This window comes from Peromyscus eremicus, chromosome 19, assembly GCF_949786415.1.
Source record: "Peromyscus eremicus chromosome 19, PerEre_H2_v1, whole genome shotgun sequence".
Taxonomy (NCBI): Eukaryota; Metazoa; Chordata; class Mammalia; order Rodentia; family Cricetidae; genus Peromyscus; species Peromyscus eremicus.
In genome coordinates, this window is record NC_081435.1 from 67605549 (window position 1) to 67625218 (window position 19670).

The 19670-nt window shown below is 48.9% G+C and overlaps 1 protein-coding gene across 4 annotated transcripts in view; it reads left to right on the forward strand.

Moving 5' to 3' along the window:
- The first annotated feature begins 3629 nt into the window (after positions 1 to 3629).
- Positions 3630 to 19670, forward strand: part of Slc66a2 (solute carrier family 66 member 2) — a 35733-nt gene continuing 19692 nt past the window's right edge. The window contains exons 1-4 of one of the 4 annotated variants that reach the window (XM_059246759.1): positions 3630 to 3922; positions 4385 to 4721; positions 10996 to 11129; positions 19321 to 19374. In XM_059246759.1, coding sequence (XP_059102742.1) covers positions 4519 to 4721; positions 10996 to 11129; positions 19321 to 19374 — 391 coding nt within the window. In that variant the 5' untranslated portion in view covers positions 3630 to 3922; positions 4385 to 4518. The remainder of the gene's footprint in view (positions 3923 to 4384; positions 4722 to 10995; positions 11130 to 19320; positions 19375 to 19670) is intronic. The other 3 variants (XM_059246756.1, XM_059246760.1, XM_059246758.1) reach the window with 3 other exon arrangements.

The window sequence follows — 19670 nt, forward strand, 5'->3', positions numbered from 1 at the left end:
TCCATTCCCAGCATCTACATGGTGGCTCATAACTGTCTGTAACTTCCAGTTCCAAGGGGATTCCGTAACTTTGTCTGAACTGCTCAGGTACTGCACACACATGATTCATAGACATACACACAGGCAAATTCTTTTTTAATTTTATGCAAATACACACATAAGATAAAAATAGGTAAAACTAAAAAATATTTTTGTGAGGTGTCTCTCCTTCCTTTCCCATATAATTCTTTCTGTGCATTAGAAACAGAGCAAAAGCCCTTTGTTACACAGACACAGAGACACAGATGAGAGATTCACAAGCCAGCATTCGTGCCGGCACATTCAGATTCTTGTAACAGCAGACAGGAGAGAGATGGAAGACATGGAGAGAGAAGGAGAGAATTCAAATCTGGGCTTGCTCCTGGTCAAACTACTCCAAAGGGGAAGTGCTCTGATGTCTTCCCTAATGCAAGAGTGCAGGGCTCTCTCTCACTGGCCCCAGCGTGGCAAACACTGCACACAGGTTTTGCCCGTTTACACTTTTCCTTTCCATTGCTAAAAATGTTACATGCCTACAGCTAGCCTCCGGGGTCTAGTCCCTTATTTGGCCACCGACTCGTTCCTGAGACAAAACACCAGGGTCCAACAGTCAAAATTCACTATTTGGCTAATACATCCAATCAGGACTTACCAACTCACCCTAGCACAGACTCCTCCTTTCCCCCTTAAACACCCACTCCTAAAGAAACACCCTCTCTTGCTCTCTTCCTTCTCTTACTCTCTTGCTTGCTTGCCGCTACTGCAGCCGCTGCCTCTTCAGCTCCGCCCCCACCTCGCCTTGCCCTCCATGGTGCTGAGAATTTGGTATCTGGGTTTGTCCTGTACTGATTCTGAGGGGCCAACCTCCCTTCCGAACATGGATGAATTCTGAGTACTCCACCGTTCACGTCACTGTTGCACCAGTGTGCATGTCTGGCTTTCACGTCCTTAGTGTAGCTTGCAGGGTGCATAGCACTACGAGTACCAGCCAGTAGGGTTGAAGCTTCCACCGGCCGCATTTCTTCATGGTCTATGACATAACTATGTGGTATCTGACTATCAAGTTCTGGGGGGGTAACCAATAGTGTTGGCAATAGCCTGTAATGTTTGGGGTGGGGAGAGGTCTATGGGACCACATTGGCCAACAAACTAAAAAGGATAAATTTCTGGTAGAGTTTCATTTGGTAGTGTGTAATGTCTAGTTGGGATATTGAACCCCCATTATAGGGTAACTCCACTTAAACTTTTATAGATGTATTTATTTTAGGAAGCTTCTATACTCTAGTAGGTTTCTAAATGACTTTTCAAAAGGCCTTTTGTTGTTATTTTTGCTTTTTTCTCTTTTGGGGAGCCCGCCACTCAGCTCCCAAATAAATCACACATGGCGGCTTATTCTTACTTATAAATGCCTAGCCTTAGCTTGGCTTATTTCTTGCCAGTTTTCCTTAACTTTAAATTATCCCACCTACCTTTTGCCTCTGGGCTTTTCCCATTCTCTTATTTCTGTAAATATTACTTTTACTCCATGGCTTGCTGTGTAGCTGGGTGGCTGGCCCCTGGAGTCCTCCTCCTTCTCTGGCTACTTCTTTTCCTTTTCCCCAGATTTCTCCTTCTATATATTCTTTCTGCCTGGCAGCCCCACCCATCCTTTCTCCTGTCTTGCTATTGGTCATTCAGTTCTTTATTAGACCATCAGGTGTTTTAGACAGGCACAGTAACACAGCTTCACAGAGTTTGACAAATGCAACATGAACAAAAGTAACACACCTTAAGATAATGTTCCCCAACAGCCTTTAGTGTTAGCTACCCCTCCCCATGTTTCCTCTTCTATCCTGGCCTCCCATCCTCTCCTACTACTCTTTCTGTATTATGGAAATTATCATTAAAATTTTTGTAAAAGAACTCCTTTAGTGGTAACTATTTGAGTGTTCAGATTTAAGTGTATTTTGGTTTCTTTTAAAAACAGTTGAAATATCTTTGTAATGTATGCTTTTTTAAAATGCAGTGTTGAGTTACGGGTAACCTCCCACATACTGGGATCATAGATTACCTTTGGCTCAGTTCCGCTTGCAAGGCTGCATTTTGAGCTCTCTCTGCTCCATCTTCTTTGGCCTTCTTTTCTGTGTCTTTTTTAAATTGGCCCTCTCCTGTGAAGATGCATGCCATTGTACTTAAAGGCTCCCTGGACAGTTCCCAATCTTGAGTGGGTCCAGTTCAAGATGCTTAACGCAATCACACCTGTAAAAACAAGATTCCCCTACACCCCCCCCCCCCACACACACACGACAGCTTGCACAACTGTCAGAAATTAGGGTAAACCATCTCTGGGGACCATTCTTCAGCCTTGCACTACTCTGTTGGCTTTCTTCCTTGGGAATTCGAGGATTCAGGTGCTAGTGGAGCACCTGGCAAGAACTGAGTGTCGTTGCACACAGATACTCTAGACCAAGGGCTCAGAACCCAGATATGGTGATGTTAAAAAAGCACATACAACTCTACAGATGATACCTTGCCTTACCAGAGACCACCATGGTGTGCAGTACTGGACCAGAATGCAAGATTGTGTGCACTTATTTGGGCTCCTGGAGGTGCCTCTGGCACATGCTGAGCAGTAAGCCCCCCCTTGTGTGTCCACGACCCCTGGGATATTCAGGACAAACAAGGTGACCATATGTAACCCCTTAAATGCATCGTGAGAGTCGGGGCGGGGGGGGGGGGAATCTCAGAGACTTTGGAGCCGCCGGAGGTGGGGGTGGAGGTGGGGGAGTGGTTGAGCATGTGCTAAATGGGAACACCTACTGCCCCTCCCCCAGTCCGGCCATGGCTTCCTTCTGTTTATTCTCCCTCCTGTTCCTTCCTGGTGTTGAGTATTGTGTTGATCCAGGAAGTGGCTTGGGGGGCTGTGAGCTCTGCTGGAGGGAAAAGCACTTCCTGTGTCTTCTTGGCCCCTGGGCAATCGGGCTTCTTTGGAATTGATCTTCGGTAAGTCTTATAATGATTTACCACAAAACGAACCAGCTGGGAAACGGGCACCACCTGGTGAGATGGGTGGGGGGTCAGTTGTGTTCAGGGGGCGGGGCGGGGGCGGGGGCGGGGGTGGGGCGGGGGCGGGGCGGGGGCTGCCCTGCTCATGTTGCCCCTCCTATACAGGAGGACGACGCCAGGCAGACTTTGATATGTTTCCTATTGTTTGCGGTCACCTTCTCATCTGGTGCCTCATTGCATAGGTCATACCTGACAGGCAGGGCAGCAGGTTCTTCTGGTTCAACTTGCCCAGCCTACCAGGGTCCGTCTGAGGTCAGAGACGCACTTGGGAATTCCGATGTTCTTTTCCAGTAAATGAGCACCCGGAGCAGGACTGACCTCACATATGGAGAGGAGGCTCAGTAATTGTAGCGTGCTGACGCCAGCCCTATAGTCGGTAGTCAGTGAGTAGCTCCAAGCTCCGATCCTGAAAGGGTTGTCAGCCCCTCGTAGGATTGTTCAGAGGATTTCAAAGACCTCTAGGATGCAGGGGAGGATGGCGTCCTAGGCCTCCTAGAGCTGGCCACTGTGACAGCTCTTTTTTTAACACCCAGTAAGTATCTTATCCTCACAGCTGTTAGTGGCTCGGCATTTTTACATCTACATTGTGCCAGAGCGCGGCGTTAGCTGGAGATAGGTTCACGTGGTCACTTGGCCTGTAAGCGCCTCCCTGTAGAATTTTTACTAATCTAGGACACACAGCAGAACAGAGCTGAGTGCCCGCCACCACTTCGGTCCTACCCTGCAGTGCGCGCTTTAGGACCCAGTGGGGTAGCCGTGGGATCCTGGAGTGGGCGTGTCCGCCATTGTGACGTCACGGGGCGGGGCTTCTTCTGGCTGGGACTGAGGGACAGAAGGACCGACCAGCGCTGAGTGGTTGGTAAGGGTCGTGGATTTACTTCACTTTGGTTGCTCTTCGCTGTGGGGCGGAGCCTCCCTGGGGAACCTGAGGACTCGGGGTCCAGGTTGCTATGCTTCCCGCTGGGCCACGCGTCCACCCCTCCCCCCACTAGCTGAACCCGTTTTGGGGCGGTGTCACCCCCGGGGCTTTCCGCTCTGGGGCGGTGCACCCCTTGCTTCCCCTAACCCGGGGGTATGCGCTCCTAGTCTCTGGGAGGCCGGCCAAGGGCCAGGCGCGCATCTCCAGCTCCCCAGCCTTCCTGGGCGCAGGACCGGTCCTGGCTGTGCCGGGAACCCCCGCAGCGCGCCCCTGGGAGCCTGGGCTTCGGAGGCTGTGGGTGCAGAGCGCAAAGCTCCCAGGCCCTGCCTAGACTCCAGGTCTGGCACAGGTGCGTCTTGGTCCAGCTCCTGTCAGCGCTTTACCTTTTGTTCCCCGTTCCAGGTCGGGATGGTGGCTGACTGCGCAGGATAGTGGCGGCCATGTGGAGGTGACAGTCAGCCTGTGGACTCAGGGAGCGCAAAGGAGCTTGGACCAGGTGGACGCCGCTGGCTGGCAGCGCGGCCTCGGTGCTGGCGATGGAAGCGGAAGGTTTGGGTTGGCTTCTGGTCCCGCTGCACCAGCTGGTTTCCTGGGTGGCCGCCGGGGCCATGGTCTTCGGAGGGGTGGTGCCATACATCCCTCAGTACCGAGACATCCGGAGGACTCAGAACGCCGACGGTTTCTCCACCCACGTGTGCTTGGTGTTACTGGTGGCCAATATTTTACGGATACTCTTCTGGTAAGTTTCAGGACTTTCCTACCTGGGAGCGCTGCTGGAGAGATGGCTTTGTTCTTGGGGTTTTCAAGTGGCAGCTTGGAGCTGTCTTCCCCTGAAAGACCTCTGGAAGAACAGACGCTTATGCTTCGATGGTGATTGAGTAGCCTGAGCTGTTACTGAACTTACCAGGACTGGCATTTCCAGGAAGATTGGCAGGGCTGGAGCAGAGAGTCAAATATCTCCGGATCTGCTCTTTCATTTAATGGAGCTTACCTTTGTCTGATACACCCTGGGGCCTTTCTCTGGGCATAGTTCCTGAATCCCTCCCTGCCTTTCCTTTCTAGTGTGTGGAGTGGGGTGCCAGGGTGAGAAATTAATAAAGTGAGTTAGTAACAGGATCTTCTCCAGGCTCGCCTGTGGGGAGAGCCTCTGCTGTGCTTTCTCGCTGACTTTTGTTTTTGTTGCTGTTATTTATTTAGAGACAGGGTTTCCTGGCTGTCCTGTAGACCAGGTTGACCTTAAACTCACAGAGGTTCTCCTGCCTTTGCCTCCCGAGTGCTGCCATCAAAGGTGTGTGCCACCACCAGCCAGCTTCTCCCTGACTTCTTATGTGGCTTGGGTTTTCTCAGGTAGGAAGTCAGACTTTCCCCATAATACTTAGGTGGAGTCGGTTTTTTAGCCCTTCTTGGGCCAACTTCCTCTCATTTTCATTTGCATTCTGCCGAGGAAGTTGAAATTAATTTTAATAATTCTTGAAACCGTGCATACATGAGGTTTTTGTTGTTGTTGTTTTGAGACAGGATTTCACTATGTAGCTCTGGCTGTCCTGGAGCTCAAGTTGGCTTCAAACTCAGAGATCCTCCAGCCTCTGCCGCCCGAGTTCTGGGATTAAAGGCATGCCCCACCATGGCTATCCCATACATATTTGAGAGGATGAATTTTCAGAGGAAATTAAAAAAAAAGTCTCCTCACTACATGCTAAATGTCTGTAATTTTCCTTCTGGCCAATTCCAAGTTCCCTCTGCACATATTGAAGGTTTTGCAGTTCTCATGAAGGTAGACGCCTGCAGAAGCCAGGGTGAAGGGATCCAGAGAGTTGGTGGCAAAGTTCTTTGCCTTTGACTTGTTGTTGACTGTTCGAATTGACCTGAGTTTTTACTAACTAGTATTAAAATCAATGTATTGATGGGTCAGCAAGATGGCTCAGCGGGTAAAGGAGCTTGCTGCCCTTGCTGCGTTCAGTCTCTTCCCCATGGTGGAAAGAGACTCAGCTGCTGCTCACTGTCCCCTGACCTCCGCACATGCAGAAATAAATGCAGTAAACCTCCACTAAATAAAAACACACCCACTTTGTACAGTTTTGAGCGTTGTCAAAGGTGTCCACCCTGAGTTTATGAGGAGAGAGTTCACCCTGCACTTTGGCACGCTGTCCCAGCGTTGGGCCCCTGTGTCCCAGGAGTGGGTTCTTGCCTGGGTCTGTTAGGAGGTAAGCTAGTGAGCTGATTCTGAAATGGAGGAAGTTGGTCACTGTAGCAGCTCTGGAGGACATCACCTTGCGGTTTGTCTTTGGGCCAGGTGACTTCTGAGGAAGGGGTCATTGAGTTCTCATTTTTGTTTTTAAAAAGCTGGGAAGTTGCATTTCAAAGATTGCTTCCTCCTGCTTTCCTCCGGGAGGAGGGTGGAGGTCCCCAGCTGGGTTGTCACTATGGCTGGGTACAGTGAAGTAGTCTAAGGTTGAATGGAAGCAGATCCTTCCATATGACCATGCTCATACTGTTGCTCTGTGTGCCCAGGATGGAGCCTTGATTTCAGGCAGGCTGCCCAGTGTAGCCCAGCCTCACTGTTTAGCTTATGGCGGTAGGGATAGGGTATTCACTTTTTGTCTTGAGGAATACATTTTCTCCAAGCACTGCCTAAGATTGGACTACTGACCTGGTTTGGAGCAATCAGAAGTGAGGCCATTTTCCTTGTGTGCCGCAGTGGGGAGGGACACTGGGACTGGTCCCCTTGCCTTTGTGCTGGGGCCTCTGGGAAGACCTCAAAAACTTCCATCATGGGGGCTTGGTTGCCTTCTGTGGAAGCCAAGCCTTGTCTACAAATGGCCTCTTTAGTAGAACCCATATCCCAGGATGTCCTGAGCCACCCAGGGCTCCTGTGGGCACTGTGCATAGGGCCTCAGTTTCCCAGTGCATTCTAGAAGACTGTGAGGGAGGGAGGAGCTGAGGGACCTGGCCCTCCTGACAGTTTCCACCTGGGGAGTATCTTTCCATATCCTCGCAGCATGAAAGCCAGAGGTATGGACAGTGTCTGGGACTCTGCTGCCCATCGATAGAGACACCGATGCTCCAAGGTGATGTGGTGATTCTTCTGCACTTCTCCATAGAACCTTCCGTGGCCCCAGTCTTGGTGTCCCTTTTCACAGCTCAGCATCCTCTCGGAGGTCACATAGCCCAAGGCTGCAATGTCTGCGCTTCTGTGGGAACAGTTCCTGGAACACACACCCCTTCCCTGCTTTCCCAGGGAGGAGAGTAGGTCCTGAGTGTGGCAGACTCCAGATGGGAGCCCTTGAAACTATGAAAGTTAGAACGTTCAGCAGTTTTCCAGCACTGACTGGGACACAGACCTCACCTCAGCACTCATTGGAGGTTTGGTGCACAGTATTTTTTTTTTTTTTTTTTTTTAAGGTTGGACAGTCTTTCAGAAAGAGACTGATTTAACTGTGCAAACCTAGGGATTCTGAAACTTGTGAAACTCTCAACCCTTTCTTTCTTAGAATCCTCATCATGTTATAATGAGGTTAATCTTCATCACTTTTAGCAGGCTGTTCACAATGAAATGTGGGTTACAGGATTTTGCATTTTTGATGTTAGAAGCTGGGGCCAAGCGATCCGTTATCTAATATTTGCAGGTCAAAGGTAGGCACTAGAAGTAGAGAAGGGCAAGAATGGGGGGCCGCCAGACTGGCGCCAGGTTCTGCTTGAGCAGAGTTCTCCACGCAGTCCTGGTAGATCTGAGGATGGTGGAGCCAGCTCATTCTCCACCACAGCTGCCAGCAGGTCTTGGCTGTGAGCGTGAAACACTGTATCTGAGGGGCGGTAACATTCTGCTACTACGGTGATAAGTTTCCTTTGATATGTAGGGAGTAGCCAAAGAGATATCTAACCTCCTCCATAGGAGTTTTTCTGTTACTTTGGAACTTGGAGAGGTTGTCCAGAGAACCAGTTGCTGCACTTGGTCAACCTTCTGCACCCCACTCTACCACATGTCTCCTCATGTACCAGCTTTCACTCCTATGGGAGTTGTTGGACTCACCATCCAAGCTGTGTGATGACAATCACCAGTTGATCTCAGATGAGTTCTGCTTAAGCAGGAGAGGAACAACATTCTAAGATATACTCAGGAGGAGATGGTTGGCATTATTTTGGTAAGAAATGACACCTTTCTATATCTTCTAAAATTGACGATGTTAAGTGTTGTTTCCTATTTATTTTGTCCCTTAATGTCTTTCGGGGTCATGCTTTTTGAAAGTTTGTGTCCTGTTTAAGCTGCCTTACCATAAATAAAGCCAGCCAAATCCTCAGCTCTGTTAAGTGGTCTGCTCTTTTCTTGTGACCATCAAGCTCATTAAGATTGACTTTGATGTGGCACATGAAAGCTTAAACCTTGATCTTTTTCTATGTAGTCTTTCTAGTAGCAGGTGTCAGTTTGTTTGGGAAACTGTGCCTTCAGCCTCATGTGGTCCTGAAGTGGCACCTTCCCATGTACCCTCCACATGTAACCCTGTTTGTGAACAAATTGCCAGCTAGATAGCCGGTGGAAGAACAGTTCCTAGAGCAACTAAGTGTAGCTGGAAGTTTTCCTGTGTCCCACCCAGTCCGCAGCCACTCAGACCCAAGTAAACACACAGAGACTTATATTAATTAAAACTGCTCGGCCATTAGCTCAGGCTTACTACCGCCTAGCTCTTACACTTAAACTCAGCCCATTTCTGTTAATCTATATGTTGCCACGCTTTCCGTGGTTTTAACCTGTGTGCCATTACATGCTGTTCCCTAGATGGCTGGCGTCTCCTAACTCAGCCTTCCTCTTCCCAGAATTCTCCTTGTCTGCTTATCCTGCCTATACTTCCTGCCTGGCTACTGGCCAGTCAGTGTTTTATTAAGCCAGTGTACAAAAGCATTATCCCACAGCAACTAAGGGCTTGATTCTGCCTCCTGGTAACTCTAAGGTTATGATTTACAATTTTCAAGTGAAAATACTGAGGCTCTGAGATGGTGGGTCATAGATGTACAGATCTAGGGGTAGTATGGTAACCACAGGACCCTGGGGCATATCCTAAGAATGGAGCTCATCTGCTCACAGATCTGAGGATAGTGTGGTAACCACAGGACCCTGGGGCATATCCTAAGAACAGAGCTCATCTGCCTGGGCCAGCTCTGCATTCACTGTGTGCCTAGGTTGTCCCTTTTCTTTGTCAGCTCCCTAAGCTGTCCTGACCTCAGGCAGCTGCTTAGTTTGTGGAGCTTCTGGACTCCTAGGGGACATTTGGCCCTTGAAATCTACACAGAGGACTTGTCCTGGACTTAGAAGATAGTCTTGGCTTGCCACCCCACAGGAAACCAAGACATGCCCCATTGCTGAGGGGAGCCTCCCTCCAGCCTGCCCTCCCTCATGTAATACCTTACTGTTGGCTCTGCTTCCCTGGGTCATAGCACACCCCATGGGGAGCTGTTTCAGGAATGTCCAGAGCTCTCTGAAGGCCCTCAAGCCCGTTCGGATTCTCTCTGACCAGGAATTGTTTGTTTGTAGGCACTGGAACTGAAGGTAACTTTTGGGTCAGTTAAAGGGTTTTTGTGCTGTGAAAGATGGGACAGCCTTTCCTCATGGAACACACAGGCCTGGCAACACAGTCTTTGAGATGCAAGCAAGGTTTCTCCCTGTCTCCAGCTCCTCCTTTACAAATTGCTGTCACTGCAGAGTTTTGTGAAATGCATTTATTTTGTAAATTATTTATTGTCAGACCTGGCCTGGAACTTGCTACGTAGTCCAAGCTAGCCACGACCTTATGATCCTCTGGCTTCAGTCTCCCAAGTGTGGGGCCTATAGGAGTGTTTGGTTTTCATTTGTGGATTGCTTTTTAGCAAGTTCCTGGCATAGTAGTAGCCACATGGATGATGGGATAGGATGTGTCCCTGGGCAGGCTTGGTGCTGGCTATGAATCAGCAAGACCGTTTCCCCCTGTGCCCTTCCTGTATATGGGCACCAGAGCTGCAGTAACAAGCTTTACTGTCTGCCCTCCTCAGGCCTGGAGGTCACTCTTGTCCCAGGAGACCAGTGTAGTGAGGGGCCAAGGACAGGGACAGAAAGCCTGGCACTGTGGCTAGGTTTCACAGTGTTCAGGAGGAGATGGAGTTGTGGGGCTGCTGTGGAGATTCTCTTGAATTTCACGTGCTAACCACCAGTTAAGGTCTTGGAAATAACTTCCAAGCCAAACAAACTCTGAGGCAAATTCTAGCCTACAGTGGTGAGGTTAAGGCTGTGTTGGGACCTGCCTTTGGAGATGAGCTGTGTGGGCTTGTCTCTGTGCCACAGCCTGATGGTATTCTGCTCTGCCTAGGGTGTGATTCCCCAGACCTTGTTGGTTGCTGAATTGCAGTTCTGCCCTCCAAAGCTGATGGCCCAGTTGATAAACTTTTCAACACTAGTGGAAGCCACTAGAGTGGTTAGGGGAGGGGTATCTAGGGAGGGAAGGCGGCCCTGGGCTAGGAGGCCTGGGGTAGAGGAAGGATCTTTGGTGGGGTGTCCCTGGCTGCCTCCTCTTCTAAATGGAGGATGTATCTGGAAATTTGGCACCCGGCTACATTTCCTCTCCAGAGAGGAAGTGGAGCTACTGTGGTCTGGAAATAGTGTCTTGCCTGGTTAAGAATAGATTTTGACAGGACGGTAGGTGTGTAGGGTCCTCTCATACTGGTATGTGGCCCTGAGTGGGTGTCTGTGACTAGGTCACAGAGTTCATGGAGGGGAGATGTGGCTTTGGAAAAGCCTCATTTGGGCATGGTGTTCCAGGTCTCCTGCTGAGTCTGACCTGGGTCACCTGGCCCTCCCCAATTCCAGCCCAGTTCCACAGGACCCTGGAACAGGAGGCAGCCCGTGCTAGGGCTGTGGTGTGCTAGAGACCCTCCCCTGGACTCCTTTCCAGTATGTAGCTCAGGCTCTGGTTGAGGAAGGGCTGTGGAAGTGCCAGCAGGGCCTGGCATCTGCTTCCTTCCTGATGTGGGCTCTCTCCCTCCCCCAGGTTTGGAAGGCACTTCGAGTCCCCGCTCCTGTGGCAGAGCATAGTCATGATCCTTACCATGCTGCTGATGCTGAAGCTCTGCACCGAGGTCCGCGTGGCCAACGAGCTGAACATCAAACGCCGCTCCTTTGCAGGTGGGTGTGTGACGTCTCCTAAAAGTCTTGCTGAGTCCATAGACAAAACTTAGCTCTTGTGAAGCAAAACAAAAAAACAAAACAAACAAAAAAAAACCTAAAACACTTTAGTGTTATCTAGGCCACTTTCTTTTCACTAAATGGCGGTTTTCTGTAATTGATAGTAGTATTTTCTATGTTGTAAAAGACCAACCATTTCACAGTTTGAAACAATTAAGAATGTCTTTCCTGGAATCTGGGTGAGGTTTTAACTCCTCTTCCTGGCACTTTTGTTGACATCCTGACTGCGTGTTGTCACAGAAGAACTGGACAAGCCAGAGTCATTCTGTGTGCAGCTGCCAGGGGACTGAAGTCCCATCAGTGTGCCCATTAGTCATGTCTCACACGGCACAGTCACCCACTAAGGTAGAACACACCCAGGGTCTGTGTGTTCTGTGGTCTGAGGGCCTGAAACATAAAACACTTGCTGTTTTGGCCTTCCCCTCACCAAAGCTTTCTGATATAGGACTCTGCAGTCTGTGTAGCCTGGCCGGCTTCTTGGGTGCAGGAGACTTAAATTCTGCCTCCTTCTCTTCCTAATGCTAGTTCTCTTCCTTTTCCTCCCCCTTTCTTTGGGACTAGTTCTCTGTCCATAACTCAGGCTGGCCTTAAACTCTCAGTCCTCCTGCCTCAGCCTCCTCAGTGCTGGGAATATAGGAACCACACCCAGCAAAAGCCTTCCTTTATCTTTCCACTAGTGAACTAGTACAGCTCTCCCTTTGCGTTGGTCTGAAAGCGAGTGTGTTAATCTTGCTTATACAAGTATTTGGTTTCGTGTTTAGTTTGGGGGCTGCTATGGAGGTGATGTCACTACATTTTTATTTCTGATCATTATTTTCCCCCATTCACAGGATTCTTCTGTGTGTCTCTTTCCACCTGGTTTTAGTAAAGCAGATGATGCCATCCCTGTCTTCGTAGACAGTGGGTCACACCTGGTTTTGGGGGCGAGGCCTATAAGGATGATAGCTCATGTCCATCTTCTGGCAGGTTGTCATCCATTCTTCCCATTGATACCATCCCTAATCTCCGCTGGGTATCTGTCTCTTCCCCACCCTCCTGGTATGATCTTTGTTAGAACAACACCAGTGCTGGTGCTGATACTGAGAATCCCCCCCCCCCACCTCTGTCTCTATCTCTCTCTCTCGAAAACAGGATACAACATAGGAGCTGAGGCTTCTCAGGGCTCTCCGTGGTACCATGGGCTTGCTTCTTAGAAGCATGGCCTGCCTGCCCTTCTCTATGCTCCAAGCTTCCCTATAACAAGATCTGAGCCCCTCTCTGAGCCTCAGCGTCCACTTGAAACTGATGCCATCGTGGCTGCAGGGGGCTGGGTCCTGCCCATGCTTGCACCTGGGAATCCTGAAAGGCTAAGGAAACGGTTGTAGCCAGAGGCTTGCCGTGGGTTTGCACCGCTTCTGGGCTGCAGATACAGGAACAGGTTTGTGGCTTTGATTGCCATGTGTGTTGGCTCTGATGGTGACCCATGTCAGATGATTGCTACAGAAGGTTTGCATTGTATGCAGTGCAGCAGACCTAGAGCAGAGTTAAAAATTTACTCAGAACCACACTGTGCTTGTCCGTTCACCTCAGGTGACAGACAGTGCGTTTAGGGAGCTTTGAGAGCATACCGGGGTTGGAAGTGTAATACCACAAGACAGTCTAGATGATAAAGTGCGTGGGCAGTGGAGTCCCAATTGTTCTCTTGTGTGTTGCCCTATATATGCATAAGGTAGTGTTTGTATTTTGGTAACTAGGATTGAGTTAAAATAGTGAATAGCCACAGTTTTCAGAGCTAGGACTGGGATAGGAATTTTTATCGGGGCCCATTATGGGCATAATATTGACCCCAGGGATGTCCCCCTAATTTAAGAAGGGCCTCTGCAGATGTGATTAGTATGTGGGGTTCTGAGGAAGAACATGATTCTGGGTCTCCTTTGTGGCTAATCTAAAATCAAGGACTGGAGCAAGACCCACCTCATAAACCTGAGGGTCACTGGGCCTCAGACTTCTCTACCTCTGCATAGGGCCGTGGTGCTTGTCTGAGAATTATTGTTTTTGTTGCTGTTATTATTTTGTTTTTTTAAGATAGGGTCTTGGCTGTCCTATAACTCCCCATGTAGACCAGCCTGGCCTCAAACTCACAGAGGTGCTTCTGTCTCCCGAATGCTAGAAATAAAGGCATGCATCACCACACCCAGCCAGAGAATTCTTGATATTTACAACTTTAGTACTTTTAGCTTTTGAGTCCAATTCATATTTACAGGGTTTCATGTCTGCTTTGCTCAAGTCACTGGTCCTAATGTATTCCTGAGTGTAGCTTTAATGAAATGTGGGGGTTCATTTTCTGGCATCTCTCAGAAGGAGGAGGAGGGTGGTGCTTGAAAAAACCCAGAAAGGCACTCTGGTGCCAGCCCATGGTCTGATCTCCTAGTCTTGCAGCTGCCGAGCCCTGGGGCCCAGGAGATACCTCGCTTTCTTGCCAGCAGCTGCATTTTACACAGAAGGTTGGTGCCTCCTAACAAACCATTGAGCTCCATGCCAAGAATAAATATGGCCTGGTAGCCCTGTGGGCCTCATGAGGCACAGTTCAGGCAAACTGCCTGTGAAAATAATTAATGAAGGACTAGGAAGAAGGCACCTGCCATCAAGCCTGACAGTGTGAGCTTGATCCTTGGGACCTAATTGGTAGAAGGAGAGAACTGACTTCTGCATGTTATTATCTGAACTTACGTATGCCATGCCATGCATGTGCGCATACACATACACACATAAATAAATGTTAAAAAGTTGAAAAAAGAATAATTAGTATAAACTTGTTTATGTGTACTTGAATGTTACCAGTGCACACCATACAGAGGTCAGAGGAGGACTTTGGGTGTTGTCTTAGGGTTTCTATTGCTGGGAAGAGACACCATGACCACGGCAAATCTTACAAGGGAAAGTATTTAACTGGGGCTGGCTTACAGTTCAGAGGTTCAGTCCATTATCATCATGGTGGGACATGGTGGCGTGCGGGCAGACCTGGTGCTGGAGAAGAGCTGAGAGCTCTGCATCTGCAGGCAGCAGAAGACAGTGAGCCGCACTGGGTGTAGCTTGAGCATGTGAGACCTCAAAGCCCGCCCCCACAGTGATGCACTTCCTCCAACAAGGCCACACCCACTCCAACAAGGCCACACCTCCTAATAGTGCCACTCCCTACACGCCTATGAGGGCCATTTTGTTCAAACCACCACAATGACCAAAAAGCAAGTTGGGGAGGAAAGGGTTTATTTGGCTTACACTTGCATGTCACAGTTTACCATCGAAGGAAATCAGGACAGGAACTCAAACAGGGCAGGATCCTGGAGACAATAAGTGATGCAGAAGCCGTGGAGGGGTGCTGCCTACTGGCTTGCTCCTCATAGCTTTGCTCAGCCTTCTTATGGAACCCAGGACCACCATCCCAGGGATAGAACCACCTATCGTGGGCTGGGCCCCCCCCCCCCCAATTGATGTTCCCTCTTCTCAAATGACTCTAGCTTGTGTCAGACTGACATACTAGTTAGGACAAGTAACCTCTACTGCACGCTGCCTTTCTCCCTCGAGGCAAGGTCTCCCACTGAACCTAGAAGTCAGCATTTTCCAGCTAGGCTGGTATAACCATAGCAGCTTTCTGTGTGTGTTCTGGAGAGCAGAATCCAGGTCCTCAGGCTCGTACAGCAAGTGCCTGTACCCACTGAGCCATCCCCCCAGCCCCATGAAGACATTTGTACATTGAGACAGGGTCTCTCTATGTAGTTCTGGCTGCTCTGGAGCTCACTATGGTAGACCAGGCTGGCCTTGAACTCAGAGAGATCCTCTTGCCTCTGTCTTCAAAATGAAAAGTCTTTATAATATTAGGACAATTGGAAAATTTTAAGCTTTTATATATTTATTTATTTTTAATGATAACATTGAGTTACAACTATTTAAAAATGTCTTCATCCTTGCCTTCCTTGGGAGCAGCGTTGTGACTTAATGTTCTTGTTAAAAAAAAAAAAAAAGCTTAAAAATGTTCCAGTTGCCTTAATATTATACACTTCTTATTTTGAAGGTCATTAATTCAATTTGCCAGTTAAGATTAAAAATAACAATACAAATAAAAAAAAGCTGGACATGAAGGCCCATGCGTTTAACATGCCTTTAGTCCCAGCACTTGGGAAGCTAACTCAGGTAAGTCTCTGAGTTCAAGGTCAGCCTGGTCTACATAGCAAATTGCAGACCAACCACAGGGCTACACCGTGAGACTCCTTTATCAAAAAATTTAAAAAAGTGATCTAAAACATCAAATACATGGTGTGTTGTCTTGCTATAAAGAACATGCAGAGTGTAGGCTCACAGATTTGGAGGAAGACAGAAAGAAGAAAGTAAGGTAAAATTGACCTCTGTGACTATTTTGAACATTTTGATACTTTTTCCAAGTCTTTTCTTTTACAGTCAGTGGCTTATCACAAATTTTGTTTAATTTCCACAATTGGAATCAGACTTAAAAATTCCACACATTCCATGAGACTTTTTTCCAACCTCCTTCTGCTCGCTTAGAGTGAGGGACTCGTAAGTACCGAATCTGGGGGAGGCGGACAGGGTGGCCCCACGGGACAGTGTGAAGTCTCTTCCTGCCAGGCATGTCCGCTGTGCCTCTGGAGCCTGTGGAGAGTGGGCCTGCCCTGGAGGTTCTGGGTTTGTTTTGGTTTTCAGTTTTTAATATGTGAAATCACTAACATTTAGGAAGTGGGGAGTCAGTCTAAGAGAGCCCACTTGTGACTAAGCCCACACTGGGAACCCACCCTATACCCCCATTTGAGTCCATACCTTGACCCACCCTGATCCCTACTAGGGTTAGGACCCAGGTCTGCTCATGCTACACAGGTGCTCTGCCATTAAGCAACATCCCAGCTCAGTCCAGCATGTTTTGAGCCAAACCCCAGACATCACTGCATTTGTAAATGGTTCAAATGGATCTCCAAACACTGGTTCTCAACCTGTGGGATAATGAACTGTGGTTTATCTGTTGGTATCCACCTCCATGTGACTCTTGGGCATTCTACAGCAACAGCCGGCCAGAGCTGCAGACTTCCGAGGGTCTCCAGGAGGCCCTGTGGGGCATGCTTCCGTAGACATCCACAGCAGTGGATGTCTCTCTGTCCTTTATGCTCTGGAAAAGAATTTTAAAGGTAACTGGATCCAGAGGTTGATTGGCCCCAGGATGTCTTTCTGGGTTTTCAGGACACACTCTTGTCAGGGTTCTGGGCCCCTGAGGAGATCTTTTATCCTTGAGGGCTGCACAGTGTTTGTTCAGCTAGAGCACCTCTGGGCAGAGGCTCCGTGTCCCCTCACTGAGCTGCCAGGGTCGATTTGTGGAGGAGATGGAGGTCTCCATCAGTTTTTGCAGTTGACTTCCTAGGAGCTGCAATGATGCTTTCACATCACGCTGAAGTATGACTTCAGACCTGGCTGGTGGCACGTCGTGTGTTCTGCTTGGCTGCTGTTATTATACTTGCTGGTGTCCCCTTGTTCTGGCCAGTTGTGGGTGCTTGGCTGGAAGCACTGCATCTTTGGACCCTTGCTCCATCTCTGCAGGATGCTCTGCATCATCTCCTCTCTGGACTACCTCGGATCATGTCCTAGCTGAGCTCTAGTATCGGATATCGCAGGCGCAGGCCACAGTTGTCATATGTTTTTTTTCAGTGTGTCGAGGTGGGAGGTGTTTTTGGAGAGGGAGCCCCTCGTTACTGCACGGATTCTTCCTGCTGAGCCCTTGTGGCGAGACCAGCTGAGCTTCAAACATGGCTCTGCTCTTCCACCACCTGTGTCCCAACTGTGTTTCTCAGGAACCCAAAGTATTATGGGATGTGGGCCATAGCCCATACTGTTCTTATAAGCGAGGATAATGATGTCAGCAATGTGGTTGCTGGAACAGTGGGTGAATGGGAGAGTTACCCACTAAGGGTTGAGGGATCTTAGGCCCCGTTCTGGCAGAGATGAGCCTCAGAGTCACCATGAGCAGTGCCTTTAACCAGATGCTCTACCCGCTGGATATGTGTGTCCATTTGAGTGATTTTGTTTCTAATTTATTCTGTTTTTTTTTTAATTTAAATTTTGTTTTATAGTGTATTTTTCATTTTAAACTTCTCTTAGTAGTTATTTGACAAAATCGTGCCTCAGAGTCAGATAGTTGAATTTGTCTGTGTCAACTCTTGGTGCTCAGAACTCTAGGTTGGGGCTTTCTAGGGTGGATGGGTAGTATCTATTTATGGGCCAAGGTTTCTTTCATTGTGACAAAAATGTTCTAAATTGGTGGTCATGGTTATTGCCCATCTCTGTGGGTGTGCAAGAGCCATTGAGCTATAAACCTTACAAGGTAAATTTTTATTGAGTGTTGTGTGAGAGGGTTGCCTTTTCAAGGGCTTCTCTGCTGCTGCTGAGAGTCACAGTAGGAACTTCTGTGTTGAACCTGCATCCACCCCGGCTCTAAGCTTGGCTCACCTTGGTTCTATCGCCTGAGCTGCCCTGTCCATCCATCCCACCTGCAGCCATTGGCCACATGCACGTGGTGGTCCTGCTATGCAGACCTGCCTTCCTGAGTCTTGGGAAATGGAGCACACCTATGTCAGCTGAATTTTTGCTTCTTAAGACCCCCCCCCCCCATATGAGCCCTGGGCCTCATCTTCGGGTTACCCTAAAACTGAAGGCAGGAAAGAAGAATCTGGGCTGTGTGTGCAGTCTGGCCTTGGAAGCACATAGCATCTGAGGATTGGAAAGGATGCACACACACACACACACACACACACACACACACACACACACACACACACACTCTCACTCACTCTGTCACTCAAGGGTAAGACACAAGTTATACTTCTTGATGAGTATCCAGACATTTCTGGGGATCCGATCCCCAGTGCCTGTGGAGAATGGAATAAATCTGTAGAGATGTGTGATGGCTACAAATGCCTCATTCTTTTCTCAGCTTGGGACTTTCTCCTGTCTGCCCTTTAAATAGCAATTTTGAACTCAAAGCCTGTTTGGCTGTGAAAACAGGAGACCAAAGGAGCTTCAGGTGCCTAGGGACATTACATGTCCTGCACTTCTCTGTCCTGGGCCACCACTGGGCCTTTGCTCTGCCCAGACTTTGTGCCTGAATGTTCCAGCATGTTCTCTTTCTCTTGTTCTACGTTGTGGGTCTTGATCTTATTAGAGAGGCACCAGTAAAATTGTCTTGAATCATAGCTGGGTGTCAGGAGGTTACACTTCGCGTGGTGCTTGTGGTCTGCTAACCGCAGATCTGGTGACAGGTCCCGGTTCCTCCTTTGCCGCCTCTCACAGGGAAGAGGTCATCTTCCGTTAGCTTCCAGTTGTTTACTTCCACAGTGTGCTGACAGGAACACAGCCCGTGACCTCACCTCTGTTTCAGCAGATTATACCCAAAAGTCAGAGTCTACCAGCTGCCCCGAGGTGCCCTGGCATGGAGGGCCCTGGGCTGTTGACCTGGTGCGGTGCCAGCAGGAAGTTAAAGCATAACTGTTGATTGTTCCCGATGTCCTGCCTGTTCTAGGTGAGATGTCTGCCCGGGCAGGCTGAGTCTCTCTGTCATGATGTCTCTGCACCATGCCTGCCACATTCACTGTTAAACTGGCTGCCCTTTGGCAGTGGACCTATTGCTGGGTGTGCTCTAAAATAGTCGTACCACGTGGCCTGGAAGAGCATTTCAGCCCCGGATTAACTGTCCTCAATCCCAGGCTGCCTGAGCTTCTAGCGACATGAGAATTGGGGCCTGTCACACCACGGTAGTTAATGTCCCTTGACTGTAGAAGCGAAGTGAGAACTTGCTGGCTTAGATTTTGGTGGGGATTCCCCCCCAGCCCACCCCTGCCCACCCACCTATGCACTGTCTGAGGATTTTATCAGAAGAGGGTAGATTGGAGAATAGTTCAGAAAGTGGATTTTTGAAAGCAAAAGTACAAAAATCTTCTGTTCTGCTCTGATGTCTTTGCTGTTTTGTTGTTTGTTTGTTTGTTTGTTTGTTTTTTTTCAGAAATGCAAACAATGCCAGGAAATGCCCACTTACCAGTGTTAAAAAGTCTGTTTTTGTCTCTTTTCTTCCTGTTTTGTTTCTCTCTCTTTTTAAATGTAGCTACAGACAGTAAGGATGAAGAACTCAAAGCCCCCCCCAGGCGGCCCTACCTGGGTACGTACTACTGAGGTACTACTGAGACACTCGCTCCATCTCACCCCTGCAGCCTGCCCCTTTCTCTGTCGGCTTCCATCTGCACTTACCCGTGACCTCACAGTTGCTTCACCAAGCATGGCCTGTTCACGGCATGGTACACTTTTAGCCCACAGCTCTGCTGCTCTCAGCCTGGAATGTTTTAGAACCTGCCGATTTCAAGGGAGGGGAGGACCAAAAGGAAAGAAGAATGGATGCAGAAAATGCAAGATGACGAGCTTTAAACTCATTCCGAGCTAATTCTTCTTGATGGCGTG